We start from the raw sequence: 24,195 nt of genomic DNA on the forward strand, positions 1-24,195 counted from the left end.
TGCTTGTGTTCTGTGTGCATGTATAGGTAGCTGTGTGTATTGTGTGTGCATATGTGTGTATATGTGCATGTCTGTGTGCATGTGCATGTGGGTGTGTATTGTGTGTGTGCATATCTGTGTGTGTGTGTGCATGTGGGTGTGTATTGTGTGTGTGCATATCTGTGTGTGCGTGTGCATGTGGGTGTGTATTGTGTGTGTGCATATCTGTGTGTGCATGTGGGTGTGTATTGTGTTGTACGTGTGCATGTGGGTGTATATTGTGTGTGTATATCTGTGTGTGTGTGCATGTGGGTGTGTATTGTGTGTGTTTGCATATCTGTGTGCGTGTGCATGTGGGTATGTATTGTGTGTGCCTATCTGTGTGTGCATGTGCATGTGGGTGTGTATTGTGTGTGTGTATATCTGTGTGTGCGTATGCATGTGGGTATGTATTGTGTGTGTGCATATCTGTGTGTGCGTGTGCATGTGGGTGTATATTATGTGTGTATATCTGTGTGTGCGTATGCATGTGGGTATGTATTGTGTGTGTGCATATCTGTGTGTGCGTGTGCATGTGGGTGTGTATTGTGTGTCTGCATACCTGCGTGTGCATGTGGGTGTGTATTGTATGTGTATCTGTGTGTGCATGTGCACTTGTGTATCTGCATATATGTACGTTGTACCCACGTATGCATGTGTATGTGTACATGTATGTGTGCACGTGTGCATCTGTATGCACAGATGGTATGTGGGTGAGTCGTGTGTGTGCATATCTGTGTGTGCATGTGCATGTGGGTGTGTTGTGTGTGTGCATATCTGTGTGTGCATGTGCATGTGGGTGTGTATTGTGTGTCTGCATACCTGCCTGTGGGTGTGGGTGTGTATTGTGTGTGTATCTGTGTGTGCACGTGCACCTGTGTATCTGCGTATATGTACGTGTACCCATGTATGCGTATGTATGTGTACAGATGTGTGTGCATCTGTGTGCACAGATGGTGAGTAAAAACCTCTGGGCCACCAGACAAGAGGAGAGATCAATCGTGCACTGTTCTAAAAGGAACTGGACAGCAAGGGAGTTGTCTGTGTGTGTGTGTGCAGGTGTCTCTGTGCGTGCACATGTGTGTGTACACGTGACTCTCTCCTGCATCCAGTCTTCAGGCGGGCTCCTTGTTTGTGCTACGTGCCGTGTCGAAGCTGCGCTTCCTTCCCACAGGCAGGCCACCTGAAGTAGCCGTTGCAGAAAGCGGTGTCCTAGGACTTTCGTCACATCTGTGCGTCTCTCTTGCAGAAACCCTACGCCAGTCACGTTCACCTTCACTCTTTTATGGCGTTCTAACAGGTCTGAGGTTAGAAACGTCCTTCCTTGCGGACTAAAGTAGACACGACGGGAAGCAGCATCATTGCTCGCACGTTCCAGCCGCGATCAGAAGCACAAGACTCTTTGGAATGTTGCGTGAAGAACGGTCTTCTCTGTGCTCCACCCACACGCGTGTTCCCGCAGTGCTGGCTCACCAGCAGAGCCGCGAGCGACAGCGCAGCGCCGGGCCGGGCCGGGGGCGTGGCACTCAGACTCCGTAAAGGGGATGTGGTGACGGTTGCGCCGTGGTCTCGTTTGATGCCCTGATGCTCGCGGTTATCAGTTACCCGGCAGATGGTTGTGACCGGTCGTCTCCTGTACAAATGTTGCACAGACTCCGAATACTTCGATACATTCTTGCAGCAGCTTGCAGCGCATGTAGATTTTTTCCTGTATGGCTTGGCAACCCCAAGCATGTACCCGAGGTTTTCCTATTATAATTTGTTTCTGTCTTTCTGCGTTTGAAATGATAACACTTACGTAAAAGGGAAACTCTGTTCCTTCCCCCTCCTGCTGCAGAGCGCCGCGGTCACGGAGTGGTGCCGGAGGACGTACGGCACCCCTGCCCTCGCCGACCGGCAGTGGCTCGGTGGACGGGGCGCCTTGCTCGCCCTTCTGGTCTTGCATCACCGCACGCCCACCGACGTTAAAGAGGCACAGAATGTTCTATTTATGCGAAGAGCGTGGTGGTGCCGAGTCCTCCATTTCCCTCGGAGTCTGGCCTTTGAAATTATGGGTGGATAAAATAGTACAACCTTTGAAATCCCGCGTCTGCCTTCACTGGATGCCAGCAAAAATAAAAGTGTCTCATAGGGCCATCATTTCTGAGGCCACCGCCCAGGGAGAGTGTGCCTCCTTTGTCTGGTGGCCTCTGCTCATCCGGCTCCCTTGCCCTGAGGCCAACCTCACCCGGGCCGGGCCTGTGCCGGGCATGGGCACACAGCCGTGAGGGCGTCTGGACCTCAGAGAGCACACGGCACCAGGCTGAAAGTCAAAACCACTCGGTAGCCATTCCAGACCGAGTCACCCGCCAGAAAAACATCCAGCGTCGCCCCGCATCTTGCTGGGCTGAACACTTGGATTTCTGTAAAGGGGGGCTTTCGATTTATCCCAAGCATGTACACGTTAACAAGGTAGGGGTTTAACGTGACCTTACGGCCGTGGCGGAGAGCGTCAGCGATGCGGGATCACCTGTAGTGCTCTGTGGCGCGTGGAACCCAGAAGCACTTGCTGAGGAGGTGGGTCTTGTGTGAAATGTTCTGACCACGATGAAGGAAGTAATACGCTGAAGAGAGCACAAGGGAGGCGTGACTAATTTTGAGCGAAATCCCTGGCATTTTGCATATCTCAGGAGCATTGATCTGGTGGGTGCCGTCCAGACCCTGCTCAGTCGTGAAGACCGTCATTCAGAAGATCTAGGAAAGGGACACCAGGCCGGCGGTGGGAGACGGACGGCACGTTCGTTCGGTAGGTGGTCACGGATTTAACTTCGGGGGGCATCTGATGCCGACTCGGCCGTTCCGGGCCTCAGAGTCCTGTTTCCTGTGACTACACAGCCTGCCATGTGCCAGACGAAAACTTGGAATTTAGTCTCCGTCAGACGTGAGCGCTGCCTGTCCGAGGACGTCCGATCAGCACTAAGCGCAGAGTCTTTGAAGGAAGTGCGTCCAGGCCAGGAACGAGGCCCACACGTTGTTTGGAAAATGTATGCTCTTCTGGCACGTTCCACGATAGTTCAAGTATCAGAAATGATTTGCGATTCCGTCGGGACCCTGGTGGAGACCGTGCAAGCTGGAACTCCTGTCGCTTTTCCTTTTAGACGGTCAGACCACAGGTTGTGCTAAAAACACGAGGACACAAGTCCAGCAAAGCGGTGATTTGTCCTCAGCTAAAACACAGGCTGCATTAAAACCACATGTTGCCGAGTGCCGGCTGGCCGGGCCAAAGCGGAGATCAACACACGAGCACCAGCCTGGAGGGAAGAGCGTCTTCTGCAGCGCGCATGCCCGTGACACACGGCGCGGCCGGCGGCCCGGGGTCCGCAGAAGCCGGGGACGGGGATGTTCGGCAGCAGAGTCTGTATTCAGCAGGCCGATGCCGCTGGGGCCGTGGCTGTGGCCCTGAGCCCCGCAGCGGGCGCCCAGAGGGCACGCAGTCAGGGCCAGCAGGATTTGCTACCAGACCACGAGAAGTCGCCATCTAAAGCCGTTGGCCAGGGCACACGTTTGAAGAAGCAGCTCTCGGAGTCCAGAGGCCCTTTCAGATCAAGACCGCCTGTTATTTAAATCTGGAAACACTTGGGGCACCTGGGTGGCTCAGTCGTTTAAGCGTCCGACTTCGGCTCAGGTCATGATCTCGCGGTCCGTGAGTTCGAGCCCCGCGTCGGGCTCTGTGCTGAACAGCTCGGAGCCCGGAGCCTGCTTCGGATTCTGTGTCTCCCTCTCTCTCTGCCCCTCCCCCGCTCATGCTCTGTCTCTCTCTGTCTCAAAAATAAATAAACGTTAAAAAAAATAAATAAATCTGGAAACACTTTAGAAACACGGGGAAAGCCTGTCTTTTCAAGCTCTAAAACTCACATGAGCTACGCCGCACGGCGGCCCAAAGAAGGGAGCGTGAACTTGTGGTGGCGTGTCGGGGGGCGAGAGGCCCGTGGGCGACGCACGTGGGTGCTTGGCCACGCACGCCGTGCTGCGGTGTCCAAGGGGCTCGCGCCCCGGAGCCCATGCCGGGAGGCCTGGGGCCCGCAGCGGGAGGCGCTGCCCGCCAGGCCCCCGTGTCGCACGCAGGCCGGTGCGGGCTGCGGGGGGGGGGGGGGGGTGGCGGAGGGGATGGCGGCCTCGCGCACGAGCCGCCACGTCCCTCGTGCACACCCGCGTGCCCGTGATTGGTTTGAGGGTGTCCGTGTCCGGATGCAGACGAGACGCACTCGGTGTTTTTAGCTGCTTCCCTTCTCACCGACTTACTGGGTCGCAGGAGACGGCTTCCTGAGGAGCAGTAGGAACTGGGTGCTTTTTATCAGGTTCTGCCGCAGTATCGCTAATGCCAACACCTGAAAGTCTGGGACAGAGCAGAGGGCGGGCTGAGGGTGTTTGGCTTTTCATCTGACGTGCTGTCAGATTTTCCTCCCGGAGCTGGAGGGGGCAGGACCTTAGTATCGCTTTGAGACCCCGGGACAGTGCGACACACGCGAGGGCCGTTGTGCAGGTCCCGCCGAGGCGGTCTTCAGGTGGGGCGGGTGTCCCGGGCCGGCGCGGTGTCCGAGGGCCCCCACGTGCGGCCTGGACCCGCAGAGAGCCCTCCTGCAGCCGGCCGCGGCCGGAGCTTCTTCGTTTCCCAGGAGGCAGCACCTGCCTTTTAGCAGGACGGGCAGAGTGGCTGCTCTGAGCCTCGGCTCCCTCGCTCATCGAGTGCAGAGCAAACCTGCTCCCGTCACCTTCCCGCCGGGGGCGCTGCGGCCCCACGCCCCCACGTGGCCAGGTGGCTCACGCCCTCATGGGTCCCGGTTGTGTAACTGGTGCATATGCTGTGCTCTCCCCGCAGACGTGTCCAGGTGTGTGGCCGAGAGGAAGTACACCCAGGAGCAGGCCCGGAAGGAGCTGCAGCAGGTGTTTATTCCGGAATGCAACGACGACGGCACCTACAGCCAGGTGAGGCCCTTGGCCCCGTCCGGTCCCCACAGCGTCTGCTCCCAGCTGCGGGGGGGGGGGGGGGTCCCTGGGGGCCCCCGTGCACAGCTGGGAAGGGAGTTCCCGGCGGGGCTGACTGTCACCGCTGGCGGTGGTCCTGGTGAGCTCACTCACTCACGCCCATCCCGGCGCAAGTGCCCACGTCGGGGCCATGCCGCTGGCCGCTGTCCCCGGGCGCTGGCCTGGCCCAGCCCTTCCGGGAGGCGAGCGGGCCCCACTGACCCCGGGCCTTCCGTGGGAAGCAGTCCTAGTTTACCACGCCTGGGGCAGGTGCGGGAAGGCGCAGGCCGCCGGTGACCCTGGCGCGAGGCGGGTTTGTGACTTTCCTCCCACCTTGTTGGTCAGAGTCAGTCAGGAAAATAACCCAGTTCTCTGTCTTATGTGTGGCCGAGTCTTTGCTGTCAACACCACTGTTCCCCATAAAGGCAAAAATCCCTGAAGTGCGGGGCTAATGAACACAGCCCTTCGCAGAGAAACAAACAATCTGCTGTCCGATAGTGACATGAACGCTGTGCTTTTATATCACTGGGCCTCCGGGGGCCTGGCAGGGGGCTGGAGCGGCGGAGAAGTGGGCAGAGGCACCGACAGCAGGGGATGCCCTCTCTGGAGCATGTCTGTGTGGATGGAGGAGTGGGGGTGGGGGGGGGAGGAGCCGGGGCTGGGAGGGATGCTGTGGAGACCCGGGTGAGGGGCAGGGATGCTGGGGAGACCTGGGGGTGCAGGGGAGGTGGGCGGGAGGCTGGGGAGACCCAGGGAGGCAGGTGGGATGCTGAGGAGACCCGGGTGGGGGGCAGGGATGCTGGGGAGACCTGGGGGTGCAGGGGAGGTGGGCGGGAGGCTGGGGAGACCCAGGGAGGCAGGTGGGATGCTGAGGAGACCCGGGTGGGGGGCAGGGATGCTGGGGAGACCTGGGGAGCAGGTGGGGTGGTGGGGAGACCCCAGGGCTTGGAGGTGGGTAGGATGCTGGGGAGACCCAGGGGGGGCAGGGGGATGCTGTGGATACCCGGGTGGGGGGCAGGGATGTTGGGGAGGTGGGAGGGATGCTGGGGAGACCCAGGGGGGCAGGTGGGGTGCTGGGGAGACCCCGGGGCTAGGAGGTGGGTAGGATGCTGGGGAGACCCGGGGGGGCAGGTGGGATGCTGTGGATACCTGGGTGGGGGGTGGGGATGATGGGGAGACCTGGGAGTGCAGGGGAGGTGGGCAGGATGCTGGGGAGACCTGGGGGGCAGGTGGGGTGGTGGGGAGACCCGGGGGTGCAGGGGAGGTGGGCAGGATGCTGGGGAGACCCGGGGGACAGGTGGGGTGGTGGGGAGACCCCGGGGCTAGGAGGTGGGCAGGATGCTGGGGAGACCCAGGGGGGCAGGTGGGATGCTGTGGATTCCTGGGTGGGGGGCAGGGATGCTGGGGAGATCTGGGGGGCAGGTGGGATGCTGGGGAGACCTGGGTGGGGGGCAGGGATGCTGGGGAGACCTGGGGGTGCAGGGGAGGTGGGAGGGATGCTGGGGAGACCCAGGGTGGCAGGTGGGGTGCTGGGGAGACCCCGGGGCCAGGAGGTGGGCAGGATGCTGGGGAGACCTCGGGGGTGGGATGGACGCCGTCCCTCCCTCCTCATCGTGGTCTGGGCGCTGTGGGGAGACACCGAGCCTGTCTCGGGACTGCTGGGGCCCGTCTCAGAGGCGGCGAGCCAGCGTGAGCGGCAGAAGCGCCTGGGTCGCCTACAAACCCCTGGGTCCCGGGGCCGCCCGTCTGCCGCTGTGTCCAGATGCAGCCAGGTAAGAGGCACGTGGCCTCCTAGTGGGGCTGCCTCGAGCACGGCAGCGAGCTGACCCCGTCCTGCCGTCCCGCAGGTGCAGTGTCACAGCTACACGGGATACTGCTGGTGCGTCACGCCCAACGGGAGGCCCGTCAGTGGCACGGCCGTGGCCCACAAGACGCCCCGGTGCCCCGGTAGGTGCCCTCGCGTGCCGCGTCCTGACCCTCCACGCCTGTGTGCTCGCGGTTCGGAAGAAATGCAGTGTAGGTGGTGGTGAGGGCTAGCGGGCGCTGGGCTCGTGTCGCCGACAGAGCCTAAAACAGGACGAAAACGGTTTCAAGAGCCTTTCCCAGCCGAAGCCCTGGTCTGAAGGTTGGTAGGTTCTTCGACTCAGGGTTCTTAGTCTTTTAGGAACGACCACAAGGGCTGTAGTCAGCAGTGCAAATCCCCACGTGTTTTCTTTGGCAAAAAAGAAAAAGGAAAGTTCTGGTTTTATGTGTATACGTTTGCAAAGAGAAAGAGGACCGTTCTTCACAGGTCCGTCCCCAGATGGTTTATTTGTGTTGCTTTATTACTCATAAGAGAGCTAACACACCGAAGGTAATCTTACCGGCAGGAGAGTAACTTACGGGATGGTCCGTTTTCCACTAATATTTTACCGAAAATGATACAAATGATTCATGTCATTTTTATTTGAGAATGTTTTTCAGCTTGAGTTGTGATTTAAAAAGAATTTTTTTTAATGTTTATTTATTTTTGAGAGAGACAGAGTGCAAGCAGGGGAGGGGCAGAGAGAGAGGGAGACACAGAATCGGAAGCGGGCTCCAGGCTCCGAGCGGTCAGCACAGAGCCCGACGCGGGGCTCGAACTGTGAGACCATAAGTCTGAGGCTTAACCGACTGAGCCACCCAGTCGCCCCTTGAGTTGTGATTAATTGGCCGAGAGGACCTATCGGCGCATCTGTGAAGGGGCCCCATGACCTTTGCATCACGGTCCCTAGATTAGACTAGTAGAACGTAGCCGCGGTGATAATAAAGGACAGAGCCTAGTCCTCATTTTTCATGTGAAATATTGAAACGTTTGCGTTCAGGATTTACTTCTAGACTCATTTTTTTATTTAAAGGTCAGGCATCTTCTAATTAGGAATTCTGCTCATGATTCAGACGCTTACACCAGCAGCGAAGGCACAGGCCAGAACTCATAACCGCTGCAGCCTGATGACGTCTGTAATTAACAGCGACGCGAAACCTAATATTTCCAGTGACTGGTCATCGCTTAAAAGCCACGGGGTGTGCATAACGTGAAATTAAAATATATTTATTTCAAATAACTATTTTGTTATCCGAGAGCTAAAAATTGCTGACAAATATTTTTAGCGAGCTAACATTTGCACCTAATAATTCTTGTGCAGACTCGTGGAGTAAGGGGGGGATGAACGCACACGGTCGGCCTCCGTGTGTGTCCCTCGCTCTGGGACGTACTTTCACAGACTTACTTCACCTCCGGCGTGTGGCACCGGCTTGCACTGAGCCTCATCATACAAAGGAGAAAGCCGGGGGATGCCCGTTGTCTGTGATTTTAGTGGTACCGTTTGAAAAATTAAGCTGCGTCTGAAAGATCTTTATCGGGAAGGTCTTTATGTACAGAATCGGCTGAATTTCTTACATTCTCCAAACAGTCCTTTGTTTTTGGAATCAAACCGCTGTACTGGGCGCTGACGTATTTTTCCAGGCAGGCATCGGTAATTATAATTTGACTCTATGGATATGCTCCGTTTTCTCAGTGCCCGTGTGGGTTTTCTGGTCCACGGGATGGATGATGGAGAACAGTCTGCTCAGAAGTCCGGTGTGTGCTGTGTGGGAACCGCAGGAAAAGCCCCGTGTTTCAGGGCAGAGTTGGGGTGAGGACGGGGCCGGCTGTCCTCTCAGACCCTCTCTCTGCAGGTGAGCGTCCCTTTCCACTTCCCCGGGGTTGGGGCTGTGACCTCAGGGGGCCTGGCCAGTGGCCAGTGAGGCCAGTGGCCTCACGCCTGCTGCTGCCGCTGGTGCGTTGAGTAACTTCCAGGCAGCTGCGGAAAAGGCCCGTCAGCCCCCTGCCATAGCCGCACTCTTATTCTGCACAAACGTGAACGTGGAGAGCAGGTGTTGTGCTCAGAAGCTCTGCAGGTCGTGGGGATTGTTGAGAAAGTCAGACCAGGGAGCTTCCGGATGCGGGAGCCGACGCCCACACACGTGATGCCCGGTCACGCTCAGTCACACACACACACGCACACACACACACACACACACACGTGGACAGTTTATGACGGACTCTTCCACAGCGTGGCTTAACTTCTTCCCAGATGCTGACAGAGCCTCCCAGGTCATGCAACATGGCAGGGCGATAGGGCGGCGCTCTGCATGGGGCCGTGACACTGACACGCACCACGGAGGGCCGAGCTTTCATGTGCACACAGCCAGGGACTCCCTCTCCGCGTGTATCCCCCTCTCTCCACTGGTCTCGTAGCTGGTGTGCCTCGTGGCTAGGGTCCCTTAGCCACGGCTGTGAACGATGGCCATGGCCCCCGCCTGGTTTACTAAAACTGGGTTAGCCTCAGTGTTCAACAGTTACCTTTCGCCCTGGAGTTCACACCAGGCTTATCCTGTAAGTTCATGCTATAAAAATGTAAACACTGGGAGAAGAGATTTAAAACGTAGCCACAAAGAGTGACTGTCACTTAGAACGTGCACGTGTGTGTGTTTGTCGTGAACACGCCCAACCACGGAGGCAGGCCGCAGCGGAGGGAGGCAGACATCCGTGTGTTGGCGAGGATTCAGCGGCACACGAGAGCCCCTGCCCCCGATCCTCCTCCTCCCTTCTCCCAGGAGGACCTTCGAAAGAAACATATTCCATAAACATGTATTTTTAAGCCATTAATACAGAATACCCAGGCTCCTCTTACTGGATAAGAAAAATGAGACGACTCTAGCCAAAAGGGGTCCAAAGCCTTAAGCAGGCAGCACGTTATAAAGGAGGGAAGCTAATGGCCAGCGAACGGGAGACGGGGTTGAGACTCACACAGCAGGGAAACGCACGTGAATGTTACAGTCGGGTCCCCACACACCACTCCGTTAGCCGCCAAGAAAAAGCGATCCGTGACGTGCCCGCGAGGCCGTGGAACCACAGAACCTCCCACGGCTGCCGGAGCCACCGGTGCAGAACCCACGCGCCCTTCCCGTGCGGGCAGCAGGACGCAGAGCGGCTACGGAGGAAAGCACTCACGTCTGCGGCAGGACAGAGACTGGCACCAGGACGTCCGCAGCAGCATTTGCCGTAACCACCAAATCCGGGCAGTGGCTGGATGTCCGTGGTTCCTGTCGTGGTTCGCTCGGGTCGTGCCGACATGGGGCTCCAGCGTGGTCCCCAGTGGACGCACTGAAACACAGGACACACGGGTCCATTTAAAATGCAACACCAGACAAAACTCACCCCTGGCACTTCGAGAAGCCTCTTTGGGTGGGAAGCCGCAGAGGCAGACGAGGAAGGGGTGATCACACCGCCAGGACGGTGACTACAGGTGCAGAGAGGGGTGTTGACTGGAAAGGGGGTTGGACGTGGGGACTCTCTCCTGCCCCGGAAGCTGTTTCTCTGCGTCTTTGACAACAGTCCATCGTGCTCTGCCGGTGTGTTTATGTTCTTTCAGGCACGAGTGCAGGATTTCACGGACTTAAAAAGGTGTGGAAAGTTAAAGTGCGTTAAATTCCTCGTGAGGTCACACATCTCCCGGAGGATCTTCCCGGGGGGAAAGGGCGGGGGTTTAGATGCCTCGGGAGCCCTGTGAGGATGGCCGCACCGAGGCGGGAAGGGAGGCTGGGACAGGTGTGGATGAGGATTTGGGGCCGAATGGCCTCAGCGTCTGCCCTCCGCGATGTTCTGGGGGGTGGCAGGCCTGGTGGCCGCCGCTCGTGGGGCCCCGCCATGTGTTGGGCGTCACAGCAGCCTGGGTGGGAGGTGGGCTTATCTTCTATGTTACAGGTGAGGACTGTGCCCAAGGCCTCCGTGCTTTAAGGGACAGAGCTAGGACTTAAATCTGTCTTTCTGCCTCCATAGCCCACATTTTCGGCCACATGCAATAATGTCAGTCCATGGGCCTTGAACGCCTTGCTGAGAATGTGTGTAAGTCCCTGTTGGAAATCCACGGCCACGTGGAGGTTCTGTCGAAGGTTCTCGGAGGGCAGGAGGCTACTTGCGGCCCCCCAACCACATTAACACCTCGGTGTTACTTCTGCAGACCTGCCGTCTATAACCAGCTCTGGTCAAGGATGGTCCCTTGGGGTGAGGACGCCACTCAGATTGTCACAGCTAGTGGGTGGTCTGCTTGGTGTTTCCAGCCACGGCCGCCGGGTGAGCGGCGCTCGGGCTGTGAGAGGCAGAGGCTTCAGGGGATGCGGTGGCCCCGGCCCTTCTGCCCAGTTGGCACCCCTTCCCGATGACTGGATTATTGAACCTGGCGAACCCCTAACGCAGTACTAACATTCCGCTTTAGTAAATCGTAGTGTGCGTGACCTGTAGCCTAGGGCTCACGGGGCACGTCCAGCCGTACCTTTCTCCCGAGGAGTCCGTTCGTTGTTATCGCTGACTAATTTATCTGTTGTTGAGGATTTGCCAGGTAAGGTGTGTGTGGCGTTGAGGTCTCTGCAGACACGCGGTCTCGGGCCAGGAGCTGCAGGCACACGGCAGGGGTGGACAGGTGAGGGAGAGATCGTTCTGGGAAAGTCTGGCATAAAAAGGGAGTGGAACGGTCTTGTTCCCACCGTTTATTCTAGATGGTTCCTGCTTCTTGCTTTCCTCTTCGCTGATCCTTGCGCCGGAGGCAGGCCTGGAGGATGGTGGGAGGTCTCTCCCTTTGTGCGGAGAGCGTGAATGTCCGTGGCAGGCAGCATATGGCCTTGAGAAGTATTGAGGACCAAAAAGCTGCTCTTTGAGCTGCATCCAGGTGCACTCCAGGCCTTGCTTGCCAGAAGGCGGGTGTTCCTTACTCATGGCTTGGGGATTTATAGCTCACCTTGGCCTGTTGATCGAGACTCCTGGGTCTGCAGACGGCTTTCTGCACAGGGTCTTTCCCTGCACGGGGACGCTCCGGAGGTGAAGGAAATGACAGGGAACGCGCTGAGCGTGGCCCCCGTCGTCTGTGCTGGTGAGCGGCCAGGTCAACGTGTCTCCGTCTGAACACCGCTGGTTTGTATTTATTCTGTAAGGGTGTGTTCTCTTCCTCCTTCTAACGATTTGAAGAGTAACGTTGCTGGGGGCCAGGTAGGAGTCAGAGACAAAGGACTTTTCTCCGAGGGAGGATTTCTGTAGCTCGCCTATTCGCTATTATTTGGAAATAGCTTCAGGGTTTTTAATCGCATGTCCCTTCCGTAACTGTGCCCCGTGGCCAAGAGCTTATTCCCGGCAAGAGTACAAAGTGGTTTGAGACCCTGTAAGCTGAACCTGTGTGCACGATTTCTTCATATTTCAGTACCCCCAGAATCTTCGTATGTAGCTCAGCTTGAGGTATGTGTTTGAAGTCAGCTGCAGAGTTGGGGATACAGGGGCGCGGAGGGGAGACATCCCGCAACCGTGACTGAGGCCCTCCTGGGATCCGCCCGCCCCACCCCGTCTTGCTCCAGGGTGGGTTATGGGGAGAGTGCTCGAGTGCAGGACGGAGATCCTGTTCCACCTGACGTCGCCACACCCCGTGTCCCAGCGCCTTCTTGTGGCGTGGGACAGAAAGCCACCTCTCCGGCCCTGATTATTTCCTGGCAAGTTTTGTGACAAGTGTCATCTCTCCCTCCGTGGCAATTATCGGAGGCTTTGCTTTTCCCCGGACGGGAAGGAGTAAGTTCATGGTCCTTTCCTGGGGCCGACGGCACTCACACGTTCCGATTACTTACCTGGGCAGCTTACACGTTTGGGTTTGCGAAGAGGACGTGGGGTTCCGTGGAGCCCCTCGGTGTGTCTACGTGATACATGGCAGGCGGGTCTGCGGTCCCCCCGTTTGTCCACAACGCCTGCCGTTCTGGCCTCTGCCTGGAGTGGAGGAAATTCACATTTCTGTGACTGTGCTGATCATTTCTGAAAATTTGCACTACGTTCATAGAAGCTAATTGTTCGTTTTTCACTAATGAATTTCCCTGGCACTAAGTTAAGGACCCTGCGCAGCTGAGGAATTTGAAGGAAATATCCAGCACGACCGAGTTTCCAAATACTGAAATCAACAGCTGCAGCTGGCTGCTAACGTCTCTGAAGCGTTTCTTTATGAAAGGTGCGGAAATGCAAGTTCAAAGCTGCTTTGTGTGAATTGGAAAGGTCACCGATCAGAAGGAGCCCCCTTTCCCCCCCTCAAAATGGCCTTTTCTTAAGGCTTAACAATCCTCTTCCCCAAAAATGATAGCAAAACAGAATGTTTCGGTGCACACTGGCAAGGGACCGTATGCACAGACGGCTTTAACGGAGGGGAAGTTACACTCGGAGGGAGCGCGCCGTGCCGTGGCGCGAAAACCAGCCGGCCCCCCTGGGCTGCCGGGCTGCTGTGTAGACGCCACTCACCAACATGTGTTTCAGAGAAAAATACAAATCGTCGGGGACCCCTGTGACCGGTTTTGAAGCGTTGAGGAAATTTGTTTTACATCCCTGGTGAGGTGCAAGTGGTCATGGGATACAGCCGACACAAGGTACGTGAACGTTCTGATAAACTTTCTGAAGGTAGTGGATTGATGCTGAAATTCTCTTTAAAAAACGAAGCCAACTATTCAAGGAGAGGGTCACGTGGTGTGGTTTTTACACCAAACAGGACTCCGCAGCCTGCCTGAGACTCAGTCTGAGGACCTGTGGGTCGGTGGGCTCTGGGCAGCAGCGGCCGCGGCCCGGCCCCTCGTGCGGAGTCCCGGTGGCCGCGGGGGCCTGGCTGGCTGCTGCCCGTCCCCGCTGGGGGCCTCTCAGGGCCCTGCCTTGGGTCTGCTCACCCGTTCCTTGTGAATTTGGACTTGGTATTGAATTATTCAACTACGTGCTGATGGTATTTTATTGTGGTTACTTTTCCTTCTTGGAAAAATACTTCATGCTTTTGCTGTTAATTTTCCTTTTGGGGAAAAAAGAGGGCTTTCAGGTATCTGATGCTTGCATTTTTAATTTATTTTTTAAAACATGTTTATGTACTTATGTTGAGAGAGAAAGAGAGAGGGAGAACACAGTGGGGGAGGGACACAGAGAGAGGGAGAGAGAATCCCAAGCAGGCTCCGCACTGTCAGCACAGAGCCCAAGGTGGGGCGGGAACTCACAAACCGTGAGATCGTGACCCGAGCCAAAATCAAGAGTCGGATGGACGCTCAACCGACTGAGCCCCCCAGGTGCCCCATCGCGTTTTTATTTTTGTGTTACAGTCTGCTCGATTGTTGTACTTGACTGTACATTTGATATGGTGGCTAGTTTGTAATTGAGACTTTCACGACTTTAGCACTTTAGGGTGTCCTTTTCCACACCTGTGCCTCAATGGCTGTTCTGTCGTGTTTTCTAATATTTACTAAAACTGTGAAAGAAATCAAGAGGTCCTGTCAGAGTGATGGTCCCGAGGTCTGCGTCCCACCCCCAGTGGCTGTGTCCTTCCAGAGACATTCTATGCAAAAACAAACAAGGATGTGTGTTTTCTTTTGAATTTTTTTGAACAAGTAGAATTTATTTTTATGGCACCTGTGTGTGCGGCGGCCGAGCTCCCGTGCCGGGAAGCCGTCCACGATGCCGCTGGGCTCTGTGCCAGCGACGTACCCGCTGATGTGCGTGAAATTGAGACTCCAGAGCATACACGGAGGCATAGGAAACAGACATCACAGGCATTACAGGGACGCCAACGGAAGATAAATCCAGAAAGATTCTCTCGGGCTGCGTGAAGAAAGACTTACATACCCCTCCTCTGCCATCGCAGAGAAGGAAGCTCTCAGCTGCGGGACCGTCGGCGCTCAGCCCGGCAGACGGCACATTCAGAGCGTTCCTGGTCTCTGACGCTCCTGCACACGGGAGTCCGGACCGGCCTCGCCGCACAGGAGACGAGGCCCAGGAAGGCCACCCCAGCGCCACCTGCACTCTGTCCCGCGGGGCGAGTCCCAGGGAGGCTCGGAGCTGTCACCTGGCCCTCTGGCCACCAGTGACCACCGACTGGCATGGCTATGGCCCAGAGGGGCCCTTGTAGCCCAGGGTGACCAATGCTGCTCTCCTGGGCCATCGGGTTTGTGTTGTGCCGGGGGACAGGGCGCAGGGGTTCGTGTTGTGCCGGGGGACAGGGCGCAGGGCCCCAAATGCAGCTCATTTCTGCTTTCCGTCTGCCCAGCACTGTCCCCGGGCCACCCCCACCTGCTGGGCATGGCTCAACCTTAAAGGATGGCTGGTGGGGGTGGGGGCTGGTCAGGGGCCACTCGACCTGTCCTTGCCCAAGGTTGTGGGGACGAGGAGAGTGGCGGACCAGGCCCTTTCTGCATCTGAGGCGCTCAGAAAAGACTCGTGGCTCTGTCAGCCTGGAGGGGACAGGGCTCACTCTCGTCACGGCTCCCGCACACCACCCCTCCCCCCCCCGCTGTCCACCGGGACCGAGGCCCGCAGGCGTCTCCGTCCCGGGCCCGGGGGCGGCTGCTGCAGACAGAGGGGCTCCCTTGCTGGCCTCCCCAGGGGCCCAGCCTCACGAAAACCTGCGTTAGGTTAGCGCTCGCCGCCCTCTCGGGGGCCAGTGGGGTTCAGGGCTGCATCACACTACAGGTGGTGTGGTCTCACCTGCAAGGAAACCCGGGAAGATCCGGGGGGAGCGAGTCACCTTCGCCCGTTGGAAGCGAGCCCTGATTGTGAACATTGCACTCCCGGTCACCCATGGGACCTGGAAGTCCATAGGAAGGGCAAACTGAGGCAGGGGCTAAAAATGCAGAAAGCAAAAAAAAAAAGCAAAAAAAAAAATGCAGAAAGCTCTGCGTTTCTCTCTGCGGTTACTCTAAAGCCTGGTTCCTCAGGCACGTACCAAAAGTCTGTGGTCATTGAAGTCGTGTGTGGAAAACCATCGCCATCTCGTGTCAGGTGATCTTCCCGCTGTTTCGTTCTGCGCGCAGTGGGTATATGACATCTAGTCTTACATCCAGGAAAGACGAGGGATTCGCTAAGCGGCTCCTGCACCACCTGCCAACACCCAGGCAGCGTCATAGTGGGGCTGGTTTTAAACCGGATCAGCCACTGCCGTGAGGACGAGCAGCCACGCTCCCCGAAGCAGGTCCCGTGGGGCGGGAGCCAGGAACACACTGATCGGCACGGGGTCCTGCCAGGGAGGGCAGCACGCGGGCCTGGGGGCTGCCTGCCGGTGCTCTGCAAACTCATGGAACGATCGCGAAGGTCATGTTGTCTCTGGACCGTCCAGTGTCTCAGCCCTGACGCTGGCGTTAATGGGGTCGGGTGTCCCAGCGACCCGAGGAGGGAATGTGGGCAGGGGCCCTGCTCTACGGGTTTACTAACAGTTGGGGGCAGGCGGGCCCCCCCCCGCCCCCCCGCCCCTGCACCTTGGCTCAGCCATGTGTCTACGCCTGGCGCCCTCTGTAGGGCAGACCTTTGACGGAAGCGCGATGTGGGGCTGGCGGGTTTCTGAGCTCTCTGATGCCAGTGTGGGTTTCCGTCCTGGGCCTCGGCACCCCCTGCATCTGACGCACGGCCTCCCTGCCCCCGCTCTCCACCCCTGGCCCGTTCAGCGCCAGGTCAGCGGGTCTGAGGGCAGGACGTCTGGAGCCGGCAGGGTTTCGTCTGCCCTCACAGTCCCATGCAGGCTGCCTCTTAACCCAGGCTCTTCCACTAGGCTCTGTGGAGGCCGAGGTGACAGGAGAGTCCCTGCCTGGGGGACGTGCACAGAGTGATGGGGACCAGGAGCCTGCGGGGTGCACTCGAGGACCCAGGCGTCCCCTTGGACACGCCATGTCCCCACTCACCGCCAGCCCGCCTCTCACCCCCCCACCCCCCACTGCCTCCTCTGCCAGGGCCTGTTCACCCCTTCCTGCCTCCACTCAGCCCCCCCAGGGCTCACGGCTCACACATGGATGCTGCTACGTGACTCGGGCCCGTGAGACACCCGCCCAGATCTCAGTCTCCTCATCTGTATAATGGCATCACGATGAGACCTACTTTATAGGGCTCTTGTCAGCGTTAAGTGACTTCGCGTGTCGCGTACTTAGAGCAACGAGAAGCACACGGCAGGAACTGTGTTGATTAGCCGTGCACACAACTGCCGTGTACTTTATTCCAGCAATTTCCAGTTAGCCCTTGTCTCCCCAAAGTAGACGAAACCTTTCAGGGCTGCGTCTCTCCTGTTGTTTGTCTAGCAACACACGAGAGCGTGCCCGGCCTGACCACCTGCTCTGAGGGGAGGCCGCGGGGCCCGCTGGGGCGCACGGGCCGTGTCACCCTCCGCAGATGAAAGCCTCCTGTGTGAAGACAGAGGCCCCAGTGGCGTGGGCACCAGGCACCAGGCAGGCGACAGAGCGAGCGTTCCCCATGTGCCTGTCGCCTGTTGGTGTCCCGTCTTTGCTCAACCGGGAGGGGGCGGGGGGGGGGCCCCGATGCTGCCCATGTTGCGGATGAGGGAGCCGAGGTCGGGACGGGGAAGCCGCCTGAGCAGGTGGCGGGGCCGGCAGCTGGCAGGGTTGTTCTCTGGCCCCGGTTCCGCCTCCTCCCTGCACCGCGTGGTGTCCGTTCGGGGCGGGAGGGCAGAAGCAGCCGGGCGGCCCCTGAGCAAAGCCCGCTGGTTTTCGCCGGACGGAGGAGGGGCTGGTGGGACGCAGGGGCCCGTCTCTGGGCGCAGGGCCTCTGGGCCTCTGCTTCGAGAGAGCTCGGCATCGGCTGGATTCTCAGACTCACGGCAGAGATGGGTGAGCGGGTGTCCAAGCCGAGATGCGTGTCCGCAAAGTACAGGAGGAGTGGGGCCTGCCCTTCCTCTGCTCCTTTTCTCTCTTTCTTTTTCCCATTCTCTCTCGCTCTCTGTTTCTGATGTTGTAAATCTGTCCCTGGATGTGCAGTTTCCAGCGAGGGGTAAATCAGCGTGGCTTGTTCACCTGGGCCCTGAAGGAGCCCCGCGCCCTGCCTGCTGGACACGAGCTGGCCCGCTGCGGGCTGACCTCAGGAACCTCTCCCTTCCGCCGGAGCCGTGCACCCAGCCCCCGCCTCCTTCGCGGTTTCTAAGGAGCGGTTGGCGCTGGGGAAGGGGTTTGCTGAGGGCACCCGCTCTCAGCAGAACACGGCACCCGCCATCAGGGCCGCTCTGGCAACGGGTCGGTACTCCCGAGGGCAGCTGCATTGGAACCGGGCGCCCAGAATGACGGGCCTCGCCTTGTTCCCCTTACGCCATAGATATCGTGCTCCCTGCATCGTTTTTGTGGTTTCCTCCACCAGTGACGCGTACCCTGATTGCAGAAAAAGCCACCTCTTTTAAAATATCTTTTTAAGTGTATCTATTTATTTTGGGGGGGGGGCACAGGGAGGAGAGAGAGAGAGCCACCTCTTTTCAAATAGCATCAAATGATTTGTATCTGTAGGAAACGACGATGTCAAACTTACCTTGCCGTTCAGTCCACAAGGCAGGTAAGCCCTGTCCTTGTGATGTGTGCCTTGGATCGATATGGTGCCGTATGCCAGTGATCTCCCAACAAAACTGAACAGTAAGAGAAAAAGCAAAATAGCATTGAAAGGGGATGAGATCGCACAAACGGAGGGAATTCAACTGTGTCCTCTGGAACGTGAATGTGAGGGCAGTCTTTGTGACCGTGAGCAGTGATCAGGCCTCGAAGGTTCAGCCGAGCAGCTCATGGTTTGGAAGCTGTTCGCTCTCTCCGAGCCCCCCGTTTCAAAACCCCTTCCTGCGCCCACGTCTTAGAGTTTCGTCGGTCCCACGCCCTCAGGAATTCTCCAGCAAGTCCTTATCTCTGGAGGGCTGTAATGGCAGATAAGAGCTGCTTTCTGGTTCTGGCTTCATGGATTGGACTCAGCATAGCGGTGTTGCTGCGTGGAGAGCGGTGCTTGGCCGTTTTCCACACCCTTGGGGACGGGATGTCAGGGAAGGCGGTGAAGCTTGGGGAGATTTTTGTCCAGAGGCATTCGGAAGGTGCGGTGATTGGGACCTCTTCAGATTCTGTTGCAGAATCCTTGAACCATGGAGCAGGCTAGCAGCGACACTGGACTGTGCTTTAAAATCATTTCTTACGTACTGAGAACAGGACGGAATTATCTTTGCGTGGACTGGTGCAGGGGCTGGTGAGCAAGCCTGGCAGAGGTTGGTCTGGGAGAAAGCAGGCCTGCGGGCGGAGGGAGACCTTTCCCGAGGCCTCTCAGCCGACTGTGAATCCACAACTTATGGTCCTCGATGGTTGCGTTACAAAATACTGTCCTCAATGCTGTGGAGAAGCCCTCTCGTGCGGGGCGTCGGATAATTACGGAGGATATTCACATGTAGCTCAAAATGTTAACGCCTAAATATTCGGACATATTACTGGAACACTACCATTTTCAGGCAAAAGTAGAAAACATTTTTTGACTCATTGCAGAAACACATGATAACAGTAAGCTGAGGAGGAAAGACAGTTAAGCTCCTTGAGAAATCGAAGAAAGGCAGGCCCCAAAGGCTTGAGGATGAGGCCACGCCGTGGGCCCCTTTTATATCCCAGGGAGTCTTGCCAAAAGCAGAATCCTGTGTTTTGAAGCCTGGAAACCATGTACCTTTTCCCCAAATGGCGGGAGGGCGGTAACCCGGCGTGGTCGTCCGTAAGCAGTCCTGACGTCCTACGGAGAACGAGGTCCTTTCTGTCGCCTGGAGAGCAAAGCTTCCAAATGCACATGACTCCGTTATTTCACAGAATCAGGGCTGGAGGAAGAAGCGTGTCTCCTCCGGAGCTGGGGGCCGACGGGGCGCACTTGCGGCAGACCCGGTGGGCTTCCCTGAGGTTGGCGGTGCTCGAGAAGTGCTTATCGTGACCGCCCGTTGTCCCTTGCGGTAAACCTGCTGACTTCCGTCCGGCTTCCAGGGAACCAGCGGTATCTGCGAGGTTGTGTTAACGCCTGTCCCGTGAGATACTTTCCTACAATGACCTGCTTGGACGTCTCCTACTATATTACCGTCATGGCCCAAGAGACAGGGTAAATAGTCTCAAAACACCATACGGTTTCCATCTTTAGTATAAGTGATGGTTTGTACGTCAAGGTCACATTCAAGATTGTAAGACCAGCGATGGGTCTCGCGTCTGTGTCTGTGATGTCCGCACTAGGTACGCAGCCCAGCGTGTGACTCTGGCAGTCCTCGGTGAGTCCTGCACCGACTGTCCTCACCCCACCAGCAGGTAGACTCCAAATTCGTCCTGAGCACAGTTTTTTGTTTTATTCCTTTGGGGGAGGGCATTGTAATGGTGCGGGAGGAAGTCGTGCCTGTGCTGTGTCAAGCTGCCAGGAAGAGAGCACAGGGCCGCCCATCTCTCTCACGGATCTCTCGGTGTATCAGAGACATCCCAAACACTCCGCGAATTACTCGGTCGGCTCTGAATTTTCCTGCATTCTTCTACAATCTAAGATGGCTCCTCAACTTTCTTTCCTGTGGAACGAAATCCAGCCGAAACCAGGGTTTCAAGTATCTTCGGTTGCGTAACTTTTATTGCTTTAAAAATGTTTCCTTTTTAATTCTAATTCATTCTGCTGCCCCAACGTGGTGATGTATGTGAAGGGGATGATGACGTCTTTCAAGTGAAGAGACTGACGTGTTGTATATTAAAGAGTGTGGGTCTCAGGCACGTGGCCGACTAGTTAGCAACAGGAGTAGGAGCTAATCTTTGGTTTACTAGCTTAGGGCTTGTGACGGCAGATGACGTGGTCACCTCTGGGTACTAGGTGGCTTGTGCAGCCTAATGAGAAAGTGACAAGCACGGTGAACCATTGGAAGTGGAAGGAAGCGTTGTGTAACAACTGTGGATGGGCACTTGGGAGCCAACGATAATTTCTTCCTTCTTTCCCCCCTTAGGTTCCATAAATGAAAAGTTACCCCAACGGGAAGGCACAGGAAAAACAGGTAACTATCTTAAAATAAATTTTGATGATGATAGTATATTAAAGCTAATTCAGTCTATGCCCTAAAATAGCTCCTCAAGTTAAAATTTAAATATGGACTAAACGATACGAGAGCTGACAGGGTTCATTACATATTCACTCAACGCACTGTGTCATTCCTGCCTTTGGACCTCCAGGGTCCTGTAGGTGTGGGGCACGTAACCCACATATGCCCCCGGGAGGACCCTTCCGACGTGGCTTGTGTCGGGGCCACCTGTCCATGCTGCTCGGTGCCACAGTCTCTGCCTGGGGAGAGGCTCATGCGTGGTGTTTGGGTTCCCCGTGTAATTCGGGAGTGTAATGCTGAGGGCCACCGAGAAAGAGGTCTCAACTCTTCCTCATGAGAAAGAGGAATGCTTCTCCCCATTGTGACAGTCACCTCCCCTGGGACCGGTAGCGACAAGAGCCAGGTAGAGCAGCGAGCCATTTCCGTAGCAGCCGGGTTCGTCTTGCGCAAACTACAGCGCGCCCACCGTGACCTTGCAGGAGCCCCACCTTCGCCCTTCCCACAGCCATCATCCTTTAGACCCAGTGACACTTTTTTTTTCTCTTTGTGTTACATCGACCTTTAAAGTCAGAAGTCATTTTCAAGACAAAATTGAAAAAAAGAAAAGGTTTTAGTACCAACATTGTAGGCAACTCTTTTTTTCTGATGTAGGTTATAGTATAGGAACCGGTGGTAAAGAAAGGGGCATAAAGCCGGATAGAGCTGAGTTCCAGTCAAGTACGTTGCCTTCAGTGTGTCCTGAGACTACGGTGGGCACCGTGGCTGCCCTGGCGGGATGGTAGAGCTGGGGGCACCTCGGGTGCACGCTTGGGACAGGCACCGATTGGCACACGAGTGGGCTCATGAAAGGGGAGGTGCTGGTGGCCACAGAGGGGGTGGGAGAGGGGACAGGCATAACGTAGAACAGAAGAACCTCGTAGTTGAGGGAAATAGGGGAGAGACGTGATGGGCAGCCATAGAACACTGGCTGGAGCGAGAGTTTACGTTTGGAAAAGGGGATAAAGTCGCCTAGAATGTTAGATGAATGGCTTGGATTTGAGTCTGTAAGATCCTGAGGTGGGCGTATCGGTATTTTTTAGAGAACAGGAAGGGGCAGTATTTATGATTGCGAAAATCTATCCGGTGCTCAGGGGAGGAGGAAAGGAAAGGAAGCGCTATTTCAGAAGGTGTTTCCTAAACCTGTTCCTTGCAACGCACGTTGAATCCCCTGTAAAAGTGAAACAGAAATCCCTAGGGAATTGGTACGTGGGCACAGAAGTTCACGTAGGGCAGGAATATATTCCTTCTACTGAAGCCTCTTGATCTCTGGACGTGCACACGACAAGAGAAAATACCTGAGATTAGGCAACAGAACTGGCTTATGGATAAAAACGAGACGTTACAAACGCTAGTGGGAAAAACAAAAAGCACACAGCTGCCCGTGGTTTTGTTTCATTTTCTCAAGGCCGAGTTCAGTAGGTGCCCACGTGTTTGTTATGTTGGGACAGAAGTCTACAAGGGACCAGAGCATGGCCAGTGATGTGAGCAGGGTCACGCTGACAGGAAGGGCCCCTGGAGTTGGTGGGGGGTGAGGGAAGGCCTACGGGTGGTCACTGGGTCGCCGTGAGTGGGCCAGTCTGAGTTTTCAGGCTGCCAGTGATTCGGGGAATGGGCCGGTGGCCCCACAGAGGTGATGTGTCCAGGCCTCGGTGAAAATGTACAGCACTTATAACGTGTGTGGTTGCTGTAGATATGCTCCCCGTTTCATCGTAGTTTCTGGAAGGGATTACACAATCTTCAACGGTTCACAGTTGCTGTTCCAGTGTTAGAACTTGAGTTTCTCGAACAGGCGACATTACATTTTGTCAGCGTTCTGACAGAGAGCAAGCCTTTTTTCAAAAGATTGTTCAGTGTTGAAGTTTTGTGAAAAAGCCTTTTGGTTTGCCCCCAAAAAGAACTTATGAGAAACTTCATTTTTATTCCCCAGACATCTGGGAAAGTCATGAATCACAGATAAGCCTCGTGGCTGGCCCTTATCTCCCGCACTGTTTATTGTATTTTAATCCTCAAATTATTATATAACGAGCTCACATGAGCAAGCTCGAGCGAGAAACAGCCCCACAAAGTGCCTTGTGATTGTGTCCCTGACGGGGGCCCCGCTTACCGGGGGCAGACTTCCCGTAGCTCATCCTCCATGCCATCCCGCCATGGCTCGGAACTCTCTAGAACCTGACGCCGTTCCAGGGAACCACGGTCTTTCTGCTAATTAAAGATTATCCACTGCAGCCTCAGCCTCTAGAGAAATGGCATTAGAGCAGCTCCGTCACCCACACCCGTGTCCTGCTCTGTGATGTTGACTCTTGCTCCCCGGCTCCCGCAGGGGTGACAGAGGGGCTGGTAGTGCAGGGGTGCACAGGGCAGCAAGTCAGGGCCCGATCCTTAGATACCTGCCCTGGCAAAACGGGGTGGGGGGGCAGAGCAGGGATATTGGGCTCCCCCAGCCACCCCAGTCCACCCCCCAGCTCTCTTTTGTCTCCGGGCACCCCAACCCACCGATTTTGTTGACGTGAGCCCCCATTCCCACTGCCGTGGCCCCTTGCTTAGGTCATTTGTCTCTCCCTCACAGGCCCTGAGCCACTCTGGCTCTGAGGGACAGGAATCCCAGCACTTCCCCCCGGGGCCCGGTTTGCAGCCTGCAGCAGCCGTCAGGTGGCTGCTCGCCCAGGCGCCCTGTGCCGTCTCGGTCGGGCTCCTGCCGGGCCCCGCGTCCCTGTGCGCCCCGGGGCGGGGGTGGTGGTGGTGGTGGTTTGGCTGGTGTGTGGGGTGCATGCGAGCCCTCAGCTTCCATCCCGTATACACACTTACTGAACTTACTCTCATAATTGTAGTCTCCTTGCAAATCTTTTCCGTTCTGAATTCAGATGATGCCTCGGCCCCAGCGCTGGAGACTCAGCCTCAAGGAGACGAAGAAGGTGAGCCCGGCCTAAAACAGGGTTCTGCTGGGGGAGGTGAGCCCAGCCCGAAAGCGGGTCCTATGGGGGAGGACCGCGGACGCGCTGGGGCAGCTACGGACGGGCCTGGGACGTGCAGGCAGGTTACCTGCCGGGAGTCCTCTCAGAGTGGACTGGATTTGGCCACTTCCAACTTTATGACACCTGCTGTCTTTCCCGGTGGCTTCGGGGCACGGCTTGTGGATGTGGCCGTGGCATACATACAGTACGATGCAAAAGTCTCTCTTTCCCACCCCCCCCCCAATCAAAATCGAAGAGTTGAAATTTTATAATTTGGATAATATAAAATGTATATTTCAGAAGCA

At 56.6% G+C, this 24,195-nt stretch overlaps 1 protein-coding gene across 4 annotated transcripts in view; it reads left to right on the forward strand.

Annotated features, from left to right (window-relative positions):
- SMOC2 (SPARC related modular calcium binding 2) overlaps nt 1–24,195 on the forward strand; it is a 165,702-nt gene that overhangs the window by 51,054 nt on the left and 90,453 nt on the right. For 2 of the 4 annotated variants that reach the window (XM_047859996.1, XM_047859997.1), the window contains exons 3-6: nt 4,877–4,983; nt 6,870–6,969; nt 20,808–20,855; nt 23,768–23,851. In XM_047859996.1, coding sequence (XP_047715952.1) covers nt 4,877–4,983; nt 6,870–6,969; nt 20,808–20,855; nt 23,768–23,851 — 339 coding nt within the window. The remainder of the gene's footprint in view (nt 1–4,876; nt 4,984–6,869; nt 6,970–20,807; nt 20,856–23,767; nt 23,852–24,195) is intronic. The other 2 variants (XM_047859998.1, XM_047860000.1) reach the window with 1 other exon arrangement.

Source organism: Prionailurus viverrinus, chromosome B2, assembly GCF_022837055.1.
Source record: "Prionailurus viverrinus isolate Anna chromosome B2, UM_Priviv_1.0, whole genome shotgun sequence".
NCBI classification, from domain to species: domain Eukaryota; kingdom Metazoa; phylum Chordata; class Mammalia; order Carnivora; family Felidae; genus Prionailurus; species Prionailurus viverrinus.